General features: G+C 44.1%; 1 protein-coding gene across 2 annotated transcripts; it reads right to left on the bottom strand.

The window, feature by feature from the left end:
* Positions 1 to 8,852: 8,852 nt before the first annotated feature.
* Positions 8,853 to 12,937, bottom strand: cdk5rap3 (CDK5 regulatory subunit associated protein 3). Of its 2 annotated transcripts, XM_038990352.1 has the most exons (14): positions 12,794 to 12,936; positions 12,312 to 12,357; positions 12,086 to 12,217; positions 11,872 to 11,972; positions 11,728 to 11,776; positions 11,217 to 11,395; positions 10,891 to 11,027; positions 10,639 to 10,783; positions 10,318 to 10,428; positions 10,120 to 10,198; positions 9,888 to 9,976; positions 9,430 to 9,635; positions 9,102 to 9,273; positions 8,853 to 8,991 (listed from the first exon to the last, which is right to left on the bottom strand). In XM_038990352.1, exons 1-14 carry the CDS (start codon positions 12,797 to 12,799, stop codon positions 8,926 to 8,928), a joined length of 1,518 nt encoding a protein of 505 aa, XP_038846280.1. In that variant the 5' UTR covers positions 12,800 to 12,936; the 3' UTR covers positions 8,853 to 8,925. The 2 variants fall into 2 exon arrangements, with proteins under 2 accessions (XP_038846280.1, XP_038846281.1); XM_038990353.1 differs by lacking the exon at positions 12,312 to 12,357 and having other exon boundaries at positions 12,086 to 12,245; positions 12,794 to 12,937.
* Between the last annotated feature and the right edge of the window lie 355 nt (positions 12,938 to 13,292).

The raw sequence follows: 13,292 nt of genomic DNA, 5'->3' as shown, positions 1-13,292 counted from the left end.
TAAATCTATTTTTGGAGAGCATATATGCTCTTTGTATTTTGTGGGACATACAGTAAAGCCATTGTAATACACTATGAATACATATTTCTCTTAGTCTTTTCTGTGAATGTAATGGTCTTTTTCTAAACTATCAATCGACCAGTATTTCAAAGAATGCATCTTCTTTTCAAGAAAATATGTTTATGAACTATCAATTTGTAGCAAATTAACTGAAACTGTGACGAATTTCTCAGTTACATCACCACACAAGCATATCATCTCTCAACAAAAGTATTGCCTTGACTGTTTAATGCAATGCATGCATGCATCAAAAAAAATATGCTTTGATAGTGTCAATAATTATAATAGAAAGAAAAAGGAATGAAAATACTCTTCCAATTCTTATTGGTAAAATTAAAAGTACTTTTCTGATTATCATCACCCCAAAGTGACGTATTAGGTAGCAAAAGGTACAATGTAACTTTGAGAGGGATACAAATCATTATCGAATCATTCACGGCTACAAAGTAACAGTGCCACGTTACGCCTCAGTGTATAAAATGCTCAGTCCCTCTCTCTGTTTAGGCGATTCTCAGTATGGGGATTGGGCATCAAAGGGGATGTCTTCGCACGATGGTTCTGGAGTAGAAGAACGACAGCAAGCGTCCCCTCCTGCGTTACCCTCCTCCGTTTACCCAGGACACTTTCACTTATCAGTATTCCCCAATATTTTGAACACGTGCAGTATGCTGGGCACAGTTTTTCTGCAAGGCAATTAATGGAATAGAAATATGAGAAGGAAATCAAAGGCGAAACGAGTCCTTGACTACGAAAGTGAAGGAGATGAAGACGGGACTCAAAAAGTAGATGTAAGCTTTGTAAGAGTAGCCTATTGCCATAAAATGTTTTGATCTTAAAATATCAACAACTGCTGTGAGTTTGAATAAACGCGTTTTAACTTAATCATGCCATAACTGTCTAACAGCATGGGGTGCAGAAAAGAAGAAAACAGATGTATCTTGATAAAGAGAAAGTCGACGAAAATTCTTCATCCTCAGCCGGCTTCCAGAAGTGGATAAGGGTTTGTTACTTATACAGTTACATACTGTATATCTTGAAACATGTCTATTCAATAATAAATGCACCACCAAGTATGGCATATGTTGTTGTTAGCTGTGATTTGACCAATGGACACTAGGCTTGGGGTGCAAGCATGGAGAACAACGGGGTTAAACATGGTACTAAAGGAACTGCTTCTCCATTGAACAAAAGGCAGCTCTTTTTTGGACTGTGTGTAGTGTGCATTTATATGTTTTGTTACTTTATGTCACAACTTCAAAGCAGTCATTTTTTATGTTGTCCTGTTATTAAGGGTATCTCATGAAATAGGCTATGAAAGTTACTTGTCAATGTCTTATTTCAGAGAAAGTTCGTAATGGTAATAAAATAGTTAAAACTTTGGATGATAACTGTATACAAACTTTGAAATCCTATTTTTTACAGGCTTTTGAGCTGGGCAATCCTAACTTGTATCACCTGAGGGACAGCAATTCCAATTCAGAGGTATGCCTATACACACACACAACCCACTCCTTCTGTACAGGTGTGGACAATTTGTGATGTGATGTTATCTTGAACATTCCTTCCAATACCCAACATCCAATTCTGATTTTGCATTGTCATTGCAGGAGTCAGAGTTTCTGCAGTCATACTCAAAGATGAAACTCATTCCTATGGTGATTTGCATGCAAAGAGAGATGGAAAGCTTGAAAGACCAAATTCAGTGCCTTACAGGTGAGGAGATTAAAATGAATGAATGAAATCCTCTTGAAACTTTACACATTTGATCCAGAGTGAAGTTAAATGTTTAGGACATTTTGTGTGGATGACTCGACAGCTTGTGGAGAGCTGTCCAGAAACCTTAAAGCCCTGATAGAAAAGACCCAGAGGTGGTCGAATGAGGACAGCAAGACGTCTGTCCAAGCATCACGTCCTAGCCTAACTGTAGGACTTGTCAGTGGAGATGCCATGACCCCAGATTTACTGGCCTGCCCAACTGGGATGAATGGGCAGTGGGAGAAACAGGGGGCCTTACCCCAGAAACTACACAGGCACCATAGGGATGGACTCTTCACTGAGGTACAGATAAACCACTACACTAATTTTTGGGTCATGTTCAAGAGGCACGAAATGGGATACAACATTTAAATAAATGGATGAGGTACTACCTGGGCTGGACCTACCAGAAATAACACTTATTTTCATCTTCCCATTGGAATATTTGGTGTAAAAGAAAAATCTTGACCTACACCCACACCCTGCCTCTTTTGAACTGGTTGTCAGTCTCCAAGTCTTATATATACACATCTTATTTTGTCCTCAGTTCATTACCCCAGAGCTGTTGGAACGATGCAACACTGGCACTACAGCTCAGAAACTGACCAATGACCTGTTGCGAGAGCTGTATGAGAGGGACTGCCTAGCCTCCCACTCCATCTCAGGGCTGGTGTACAACAAGAGGTCTCAGACCAAACCTGCTCTCCCTACTGAGGAGGTCCAGGCCATACTGAGTAAGCAGCCTTTCCCTCAACATACCTTATTGGGAGACATAATAAAGACAGCGCAGAACACTGAGGTTCAGTGCAAAATGCATTATTAGGCTAATGTTTATTTGATTATTGTTTGAAAAAGATAGTTGGAATGTCTTAAATAAATATCTACAATCGTTGTAGCCTTTGGTTTTGACTTGCATAATAACTCTATTGTCACTGTTTCCTAACTGTTCCTGACCTAGTTTTCTAACCTTCAACCACCTCTATGAATTGACGTACATGAGAGAAAAAACACGTGTTATGCACAACTGTAATAATATCTGTTTAAGGGAGTTCCGCACGCAAATGTACATTTCATGTGACTATGTCCACAGGGACAGTTCAGTATTTTTTTCCTGGAAAGACAGATGCGGAAATTAAAGGGTATATCCGGCAGAAACTGCAGAACGAGGCTGAGGAAGAAGCCTCCACTGTTGGGTAATATGGATTCCAGCTTTGACCTCCCCTGCCCCAGAACAAGTATTGTTAACATGGATTTTGTCAAGGATCAAAGGTGAAATATCTGATTATGGATAATTGACAAATGCATGGAGGTAATATTTTACTTTTTTTTTTTTTTTACTTCAATGAACCATGTTCGACTGCTGACGTTAGGGAGAGGTTGAGATTTGAATAGGTGATCATGCAGAACGCAAGTTTGTCCTCAGTTCAGTCAAACATGAATTCAAACTTTGCATTCACCCTGACCTCTGGTTGCTGTAGATCTAGATAAAGCATAATACTGTAGCATATGTGAACTTTATGTCCTGATTATAAATAAATGCCAATTGTTTTTGAATTTTGTATTCTTAAGATATTCATTTGCAAAAGATTGGACCTTGCAAAATCAATGATGAACAAGTGTTAGCATATTCTCAATGCCTTTGAAAATTAACTGTATGATGAGCCCCATGATGTGTTCATGTTTTTTTTGTTGCAATGACAACCTGATAAATGACTGGATTGAACAAAATAGGTATCTGGCAATTTGCAGTTTTTCCATTATACTGCATCATCAATAAAAGACATAAGAAAATATATTTAGTATATTTTAAAGAGGGTATGTATGTGCACAGACAATGCCAGCAGAGAGAGCTGGTGAGATGAGAGGCGATCAATGACCAAGAGTGACAACAGCAGGGGACACTGGGCCAGTTGCCTTGGCAACCCTAGTCTTTGGGGCTACAAAGGCCCAACATCTGTCCACTCCACTGCTAGAATTATCAGTATGCTTATAATACATTCAAATCAAATCAGATGTTATTTGTCACATGCTAAATAAACAACAGGTGTAGACTAACAGTGAAATGCTTATGGGCCCTTCCCAACAATGCAGAGAGAAAGAAAAGATCAATAGAAAAGTCCTAACACGTAATAATAAAGGTAATAATATACACACGATAACTTTGCTATATACATGGGGTACCAGTAAATCAAATCTAATTTTATTAGTCACATGCATCGAATACAACAGGTATAGACTACAGTGAAATGCTTACTTACGAGCCCCTAACCAACAATGCAGTTTAAGAAACAATACAGATAAGAATAAGAAATAAAAGTAACAAGTAATTTAAGAGCAGCAGTAAAATAACAATAGCGAGACTATATACAGGGGCTACCGGTACAGAGTCAATGTGCGGGGGCACCAGTTAGTTGAGGTTATATGTACATGTAGGTGGAGTTATTAAAGTGACTATGCATAGATGATAACAGAGAGTAGCAGCGCTGTGAAAGTGTGTGTGTGTGGGGGGGGGGGGGGGGGGGGGGGGGGGGGAATGCAAATAGTCTGGGTAGCCATTTGATTAGGTGTTTTTATGGCTTGGGGTAAAAGCTGTTTAGAAGCCTCTTGGACCTAGACTTGGCGCTCCGGTACCGCTTGCCGTGCGGTAGCAGAGAGAACAGTCTATGACTAGGGTGGCTGGACTCTTTGACAATTGTTAGGGCCTTCCTCTGACACCGCCTGGTATAGAGGTCCTGGATGGCAGGAAGCTTGGCCCCAGTGAGGTATTGGGCCGTTCGCACTACCCTCTGTAGTACCTTGCGGTCGGAGGCCGAGCAGTGATGCAACCAGTCAGGATGCTCTCGAAGGTGCAGCTGTAGAACCTTTTGAGGATCTGAGGACCCATGCCAAATCTTTTCAGTCTTCTGAGGGGGAATAGGTTTTGTCGTGCCCTCTTCACGGTTTGTAAGATGGCACCGGAGAAGAAGGCAAACGTTTTACTTGCCCCCAACCGATTGTGTTTTTTTGTTTGTTTATTTGCGTTGTTTGTAACTTATTTTTTAAACTTATTTTGTACATAATGTTGCCGCTACCGTCTCTTATGACCGAAAATAACTTCTGGACATCAGGACTGCGATTACTCAACACGGACTGGCAAAATCATTTTTTTCCTTTAACGAGTCTGTCGAGGCCGACGCAAACGATATACTGCTTTCTCGGGAACAGGCCCAGATCCCCATGATTTGCGTGAAGAGGAGGCGGAGAAAAAGGGGCCGGAGGGCGGGCTGCCTTCTGAGAATTTGTAGGCGATCGAATAAACCCCCACTTCCTTCCATTCTGCTAGCAAACGTGCAATCTTTGGACAATAAAATAGATGACCTACGCGGAAGATTAAAATACCAACGGGACATTCAAAACTGTAATATGTTATGCTTTACGGAGATGTGGCTGAACGACGACACTATCAACATACTGCTAGCTGGTTATACGCTGCACCGGCAGGGCTTCTGGTAAGACAAGGGGCGGCGGACTATGTATTTTTGTAAATAGCAGCTGGTGCACGATATCTAAGGAAGTCTCGAGCTATTGCTCGCCTGAGGTAGATTATCTCATGATAAACTGTAGACCACACTACCTACCTAGAGAGTTTATCTGTATTTTTCGTAGCTGTTTTACATACCACCACCGTCAGAGGCTGGCACTAAGACAGCATTAAATGAGCTGTATTCTGCCACAAGCGAACAAGAAAACGCTTACCCAGAGGTGGCACTCTTAGTAGCCGGGGACTTTAATGCAGGGAAACTTAAATCCGTTTAACCAAATTTCTATCAGCATGTTAAATGTGCAACCAGAGGGAAAAAAAACTCTGGACCACCTTTACTCCACACTCAGAGACACATACAAAGCTCTCCCTTGCCCTCCATTTGGCAAATCTGACCATAATTCTATCCTCCTGATACCTGCTTACAAGCAAACATTAAACCAGGAAGCACCAGTGACTAGATCAATAAGAAAGTGGTCAGATGAAGCAGATGCTAAGCTACAGGACTGTTTTGCTAGCACAGACTGGAATATGTTCCGTGTTTCCTCCGATGGCATTGAGGAGTACACCACATCAGTCATTGGCTTCATCAATAAGTGCATCGATGATGCCGTCCCCACAGTGACCGTATGTACTGTACATACCCCAACCAGAAGCCATGGATTACAGGCAACATCTGCACTGAGCTAAAGGCTAGAGCTGCCGCTTTCAAGGAGTGGGACTCGGAAGCTTATAAGAAATCCTGCTATGCCCTCAGACGAACCATCAAACAGGCAAAGCGTCAATACAGGACTAAGATCGAATCGTACCACACCGGCTCTGACGCTTGTCGGATGTGGCAGGGCTTGCAAACCATTATAGACTACAAAGGGAAGCACAGCCGAGAGCTGCCCAGTGACACGAGCCTACCAGACGAGCTAAACAACTTCTATGCTCGCTTCGAGGCAAATAACACTGAAACATGCATGAGAGCACCAGCTGTTTTGGAAGACTGTGTGATTGCGCTCTTCGCAGCCGATGTGAGTAAGACCTTTAAACCGGTCAACATTGGCAAGGCCACAGGGCCAAACGGATTACCAGGATGTGTACTGCGGGCATGCGCTGACCAACTGGCTTCAATTACATCTTCAACCTCTCCCTGTCCGAGTCTGTAATACCAACATCTTTTAAGCAGACCACCATAGTGCCTGTGCCCAAGAACGCTAAGGTAACCTGCCTAAACGACTACCGACCCGTAGCACTCACTTCTGTAGCCATGAAGTGCTTCGAAAAGGCTGGTCGTGGCTCACATCAACACCATTATCTCAGAAACCCTAGACCCACTCCAATTTGCATACCGCCCCAACAGATCCACAGATGATGCAATCTCTATTGCATTCCACACTGCCCTTTCCCACCTGGACAAAAGGAACGCCTATGTGAGAATGCTATTCATTGACTGCAGCTCAGCATTCAACACCATAGTGCCCCCATCAATAAGCTAAGGACCCTGGGACTAAACACCTCCCTCTGCAACTGGATTCTGGACTTCCTGACGGGCCGCCCCCAAGCGGTAAGGGTAGGTAGCAACACATCCGCCACGCTGATCCTCAACACAGGGGCCCCTCAGGGGTGCGTGCTCAGTCCCCTCCTGTACTCCTTGTTCACTCATGACTGCACGGCCAGGCACGACTCCAACACCAGCATTAAGTTTGCAGATGACACAACAGTGGTAGGCCTGACCACCGACAACGACGAGACAGCCTATAGGGAGGAGGTAAGAGACCTGGCTGTGTGGTGCCAGGACAACAACCTCTCCCTCAACGTGATCAAGACAAAGGAGATGATTGTGGACTACAGGAAAAAGAGGACTGAGCACGCCCCCATTCTCATCGACGGGGCAGGTTGAGAGCTTCAAGTTCCTTGGTGTCCACATCACCAACAAACTAACATGGTCCAAGCACACCAAGACAGTACCGAGTCGGTGTGCAGGGGTATGAGGAAACTGAGGTATGTACATATAACTAGGAATAAAGTAACTAGGCAACAGGATAGATAATAAACAGCAGCAGCATGTGAGGAGGCAAAAAAAGCTTGTGGAAAAAGGGCCAATGCAGATAGCCAAATAACTTCACGGACTAACTATGCTGAACAAAAATAGAAGGCAGGGAGCTCGAACCCAGTGATGTAATGGGCAGCACACACTACCCTCTGTCGTGCCTTGCGGTCAGATGCCAAGCAGTTGCCTTACCAAGTGGTGATGCAGTCAGTCAATATGTTCTCAATGGTACAGCTGTAGATGCCAAATCTTTTCAGCCTCCAGAGGGGGAAGAGGCGTTGTCGTGCACTCTTCACGACTGTGTTGGTGTGTGTGGATCATGATAGATCTTTAGTGAACTTGAAGCTATCGTCCCGCTCCACTACAGCCCCGTCGTTTCGAATGGGGGCGTGCTGAACCCTCCGTTTCCTGTAGTACACGATCAGCTCCTTTGTCTTTCTGACATTGAGGTTGTTGTCCTGGCACCACACTGCCAGGTCTTTGACCTCCTCCCTATAGGCTGTTTCATTGTTGTCGGTGACCAGGCCTACCACCGTTGTGTCGTAAGCAAACTTAATGGTGTTGGGAGTCGTGCGTGGCCACGTGGAGGATATGTTATTTCCTACCGTCATCACCTGGGGGCGGCCCGTCAGGAAGTCCAGCATCCAGTTGCAGCGGGAGGTTTTCAGTCCCAGGGTCCTTAACATTGTTTTGGAGGCGGATTAAAATTGATTTCTATAAAATAATCAAACTTGACTAGCTAACTAATGAGAAACTTCTAACATATTTCCATGAAATTGAGATATTGTTCTAATGTTGGATTGGTTTGATAAATGTTAAATTCTCGTCTCCATTGGATTTTTCTGGGGAACTGTACACCCTGCTTATCACCACCATCATCATCTAGGGTATTTGCATGACAATAACATGCATCGATATTGGGATACAGTGCAGATCATTTCAACAATACTGACTCAGCCTCAGCGTTATCCATAAGTGGTTTTCTTTGTCTGTGTGATATCAAAAGAAACCCCTTTAAAGCAGCTTCACAGAATAATGTGTTATTAGTCCCATGTAAACCATCTACTCTCCTTTCCCTCCCTTTTATCCATCTGTTGAGATTCAATGATACTGGCCATTAGCCTCTCAATCTTGCGATCATCATGAGCTTTGGGAGTGTGATTATGCAGCTAGCTGCCCAGGGGTGAAAAGGAGATCACAACATGTTAGAATCTTAGGCTGCAGTAACAAAGAGCTCAAGGAGAAGGCTGAGGTTTAGATCAAGAATTGTGTAACGGTACGGGGAGTTGACATTGTGCGTCTCATTCAAGTGCAGAATGTGTATACTCACTCCCGACCTTGTTCTTATTTCTGTTTCACATCTATCTATATTGCCTAGCAACATTAGGAGCGGTTTAAAAACAGGTACAACAATGTCAGTATATTATTTGAAGAGTTGTTTACAGCAGATAATGAAAAAAGTATTCATAACAACACACCTTTACATCAAATTAAACATTTATTTTTTCTAGGGAGCTACGACGATGATACAAATCTGGGTGAACTACAACAGCTACACATTGACTCCCATTAGGTTGACAGGGCGGTTGTTGTAGCGTTTTGAAATGTCCGCTTCGATCTGTAAAACACAACACAAGTAAGTCACAGGTCAGGTGGGTCCCACACTTGCCTGTCGTCATTGTAATCTACCAGACAGAAACATACGAGAGAGAGACAGATGGACAGTACCAGTTTGTGGAGTTGGTGGGTGCGCTGAGCCAGGAGGTCAATGCGGGGCTCCAGGGTGGCCTGCTCTTCCAGAGCTTCCTGTCTCTTCTCGGCCAGTGTGGCCCGCTTCAGCACGAGGATGTCTGCCTGCTTCAGCTTCTGCCTCAGGACCTCCGAGACACGCTCCACGTACCTGGGACACACACACCGCCTCAGCATGGGGAGTTCCCCTGAATACCCTTTACAAGGAACCAGCTAATGGCAATACTGGTTGTTGTAGAGGTCTGAGAAGATGATAGAGATGACTACTGATGAAGCTGACAGTTGTAGTGTTGTGGCGAAGACTCACCGTGGCGAGGCCTGGATCATGAAGAGGTGCTGCATCCGTAGGTTGGTCAGCCGTTGCAACAGGTGGCGCACCTCAGCCAGCATCTCCTGGATGCGCTGGCAGGTCTGCCCCTGGATGATGGAGGGGGCCAGCTGGAACTGACACATGGCCACCACATTGCCCTCCTCTCCCATCTCACTCAGCCGCTGGGTCAGGAATACCTCCAACTGTCCAACACACAACCACACTGGCTCAGTCTGCGCTCTCATCTCCAGTTAGTAAACAATGGTGCGCTAAGAGCAACTCGTACATTGCAATCTTACGACGGAAAAAGGTAATACTACGCACTTCAATACCACGCATTTCAAAGCATAATCTGATAAATGCACAATTACAGTGAGACTGGCTTGTCAAAATCTTTCCATAGAGTTGTCATACAACACCAGAGGGTTGTGCATTAGAGCCGGATGGTTACCTACCTCCATCAGCTCGTCGATGTACTGGCTGCGGGTCTGTGGGGTCTCCAATATAGACAGAGCATCCTCCCCCCTGGCCACACCATCAGGACCTGGTCACACGACCATAGTTTATGGTCACATTTCATATTCTTAATGTGCTGCTACCATGCGTAAGATACATTGCGCAGTAGAATTTATTAAACTTTTTTTTTTTTGTCTACAGCTACAGGTATAAAAAGGTAAGAATACTCACAGTCCGTGCCCATATCTAAGATCTCAATTTCTATAGGGGTTTCACTCTCTCCCCAATCAATGACACCTGCATCTGTGCCCTATGGGGAACAAAAACACATGAAGAGATAAAAGGCATCTTATGGATGCCTTATGTGCCTCAAGCCACAAAAAGGATTAGAAAGTAAGTAAGAAAATAGAAAGTAAGATTAACTCTTACCTCAGAGCCAGGCTCCAGGCTGATGCCCCAGTCCACTCCTCCATCCTCCACCGTGATCACATCCTGTGTCCCTTCTGCCCCTGTCCCACACCCCAGGTCACCCCAGTCAATCTGAATGGACATAGAGATACAGACACACACCGTCAGCATGACGTCTTACTATAACGATGAATTGTGTGTGAATTTAAAGTTAAGAGGATATTTTCAAATGCCCTAAAAGTATTTCACACTAGTTTCAAGATGCAGAGTGTCAGGCGCCCCCTGACACTCTCATCTTTTAGACCAACTTATAATGATAGAGATTGTGTAAGATCAACAAACCGTTTCCTCTGTGACCGTATCAGGGGGCGCCTCCTCCATTACAGGCCTCTCGATGACCGCTGGTGCTTTTCCAGTTCGCCACTCATAGAACGTGGGGTTACCTCTCTTTTGGGCGAAAGTCAGCATGGGCAGCACTGGCTCATCCCTGTGGCAGGACGACACACTCTTACTCAACAACTGATGCCATTCAAAAAGACGTACCCAGCAAGGCCCTGTGTTTTCCACAGAACCTGGAAGGGATTTCACACTCACCAGTCACAGAGAAAGTTTGTGAAGGCTGTGTAAAGTTGTATTTGCTCCTCTAGCTTGGCTGTGTCCCTCCCCACTTCCCCAAGAGTCGTTGGTAGATCCTTCACCAGAGCCTGCAGCTCCCGAGCCACATTTTCCCCCTGGGAGAGAAATAAATTGTGTCAGCCAGGCACAGGGAAAGTGTACCATTTTAAATACAGAATATCACACTGTACCCTTGCCTTGAGGTATGGATCAGTGTACCTATGCATCAGCGTAACACTGTGCATATGCTGTACCTCTGTTTTCACCACATGCATACCACAGCGTTTCACTCTGTGTGTCCTCACCATGATGCCGTACTGCTTGCAGCCTGTGTAGAAGCGCTCCCTCAGGTCCGCGGCAGAGCTCTGGCACTCAGTCTCTCTCCGGCTCAACTCCTGCTGAAGCTGCTGGGCCTTGGCTACCTGCTTCCTCAGGGCCGGACCCTCATAGCTCACAGTGCGGCTCAACAAGCTGGCCACCTCCGCTGCGTCACACAACAGGGAAGAGTCAATACTCAGTCACACTCAAGTCTCACGAGTCTATATTCCAATCTTAGTTCATACATCCTCCATCAGTGTTCCTCCATCCCGGTCTTGAGCATGGACCCACAGGGTGCTAAGGCTTTAATTCCGACGCAGTGTTAGGAAAAAACTAAATTCCACTAAACTACAAATCATTCAAACCTTGATTAGCTGAAAAGCCTGCACACCCTGTGGATCCCCACGACCAGGATAGAGGGCCACTATTTAATCTCACACTTACCCAAGTTAACATAGTCTGCTTCATAGGTGGGCCACTATTTAATCTCATACTTACCCAAGTAAACATTGTCTGCCTCATAGAGGGACACTATTTCTTGCCAGTCCTGCAGCAACAAAACAGAGAACACTGGTTTGTAGATGGCTACTTGGGGGATAAACGATGACAAAAACAACTGTCAGACATTGTATGTCACTTCACCTTCATCCTCTGAGAGGAGTATCTGCCAAAGATGTTTTTGGAAGAGGCCTCAGTCCCCCTCAGGATGTCCACTATCCTCAAGCAGTGGAAGTAGTGGATGTCTGCAATAACAAAGGACAGCACTATTATATTTTGGTATGTCAACGGCAAGTACCAGACATCTGCATTTATCTGAATAGTGGCTGTGGAGCAGTCAGGAGAGTGAGGGACTTACAGGACCCTGAGAGAAGCTCCTTGATCTCCTCCTTCTCTGGCATGTCCTGCATCGCAGCGTTGATCTTCTCCCGGATGCTCATTACAGCACTCTGCCATTTCAGACTGCAGTGTCGTCGGTCCACCAGCCAGTCTACAGGGGATAGCTGGTCAATGTACCACTACAGAAATCCAAAGACTCAGAATCCAAAGAAAAATGTCCCATTCATTACTATATCCAATCTTACCTAAAAGCTTACTAGTCTGTATGTCAATAGGAAGATTTTGAAGATTCTGTTGAGAAGATGAGGTTAAATGTTAGCCTAATAACGTTACTTGAACAACTGCATTTGAGAAAGGAGAATTGTAGCTCCTAAATGATCACGTGAACAGTGGTAGCATAGGAAAGGTCAAAGTGAAAGTCTAGATATAAACAACCACATATGGATGGAAAGGAGTGCTTTGACAATCTGTGAACATTGACATCTAGATAGCTTGTTATCAATATATGGATAGATAGATATAGTAGCGGGTTGGTGTAAATTACTAACACTACCGTGCACGAATTAATCTGCGAGAACAAGATAATGGAGAGCAATTCATCAAAATATTTACTGATCGACAGTTCAGCAGAAGTAACTAGAGACCATGCAGGCCAATCTGAACAGTCTTCAAACCAGCTGTTCAAACCATTGTTCTGAAGAAAAACAACATATATGCATACATGTACCTCCATCGCCTCTTCAACTGTTCATGGAATTATTGGATTTTTATTATTCTTGGCACATTGCAGTTATATTTCTGCGACTTCTTCAAGTTAATCCGCTATTCCACTATTTACACCCAAAACGACACGTTACCAGACGAAGGACCAATAGAAAAACGTGATGGTAGGAAAGCGAACTCTCATAAACCAATGGAATTGTACCATACTTAGGACTGATTCTAATAGGTAAATATTTTAGTTCCGGATTGGGTGACGTCTACCAACAGAGGGCGTTGTACCTCAGGTTTAATTTCTGTCTTGAGCAGAAATTAATCAGGGCTCAATCATGGGCTCAATGCAGGACTTTGGAATTAAACAATGAATTTATTATTTAATAGCTTACCAGCATTGATGAATCTACCCAAACATGATCTACATCACCAAGTGGCCTAGATATGGTCATAGTTTACTGTAAGCAAATATTTCCCAAGTCATGTTGAATGTTATTCAAACTTGCAAAGCA

The sequence above is a fragment of the Salvelinus namaycush genome, chromosome 4 (genome assembly GCF_016432855.1).
Source record: "Salvelinus namaycush isolate Seneca chromosome 4, SaNama_1.0, whole genome shotgun sequence".
NCBI lineage: Eukaryota > Metazoa > Chordata > Actinopteri > Salmoniformes > Salmonidae > Salvelinus > Salvelinus namaycush.
Note: the sequence above shows the minus strand (reverse complement) of the source record. Positions and strands in the feature narration are given on the sequence as shown.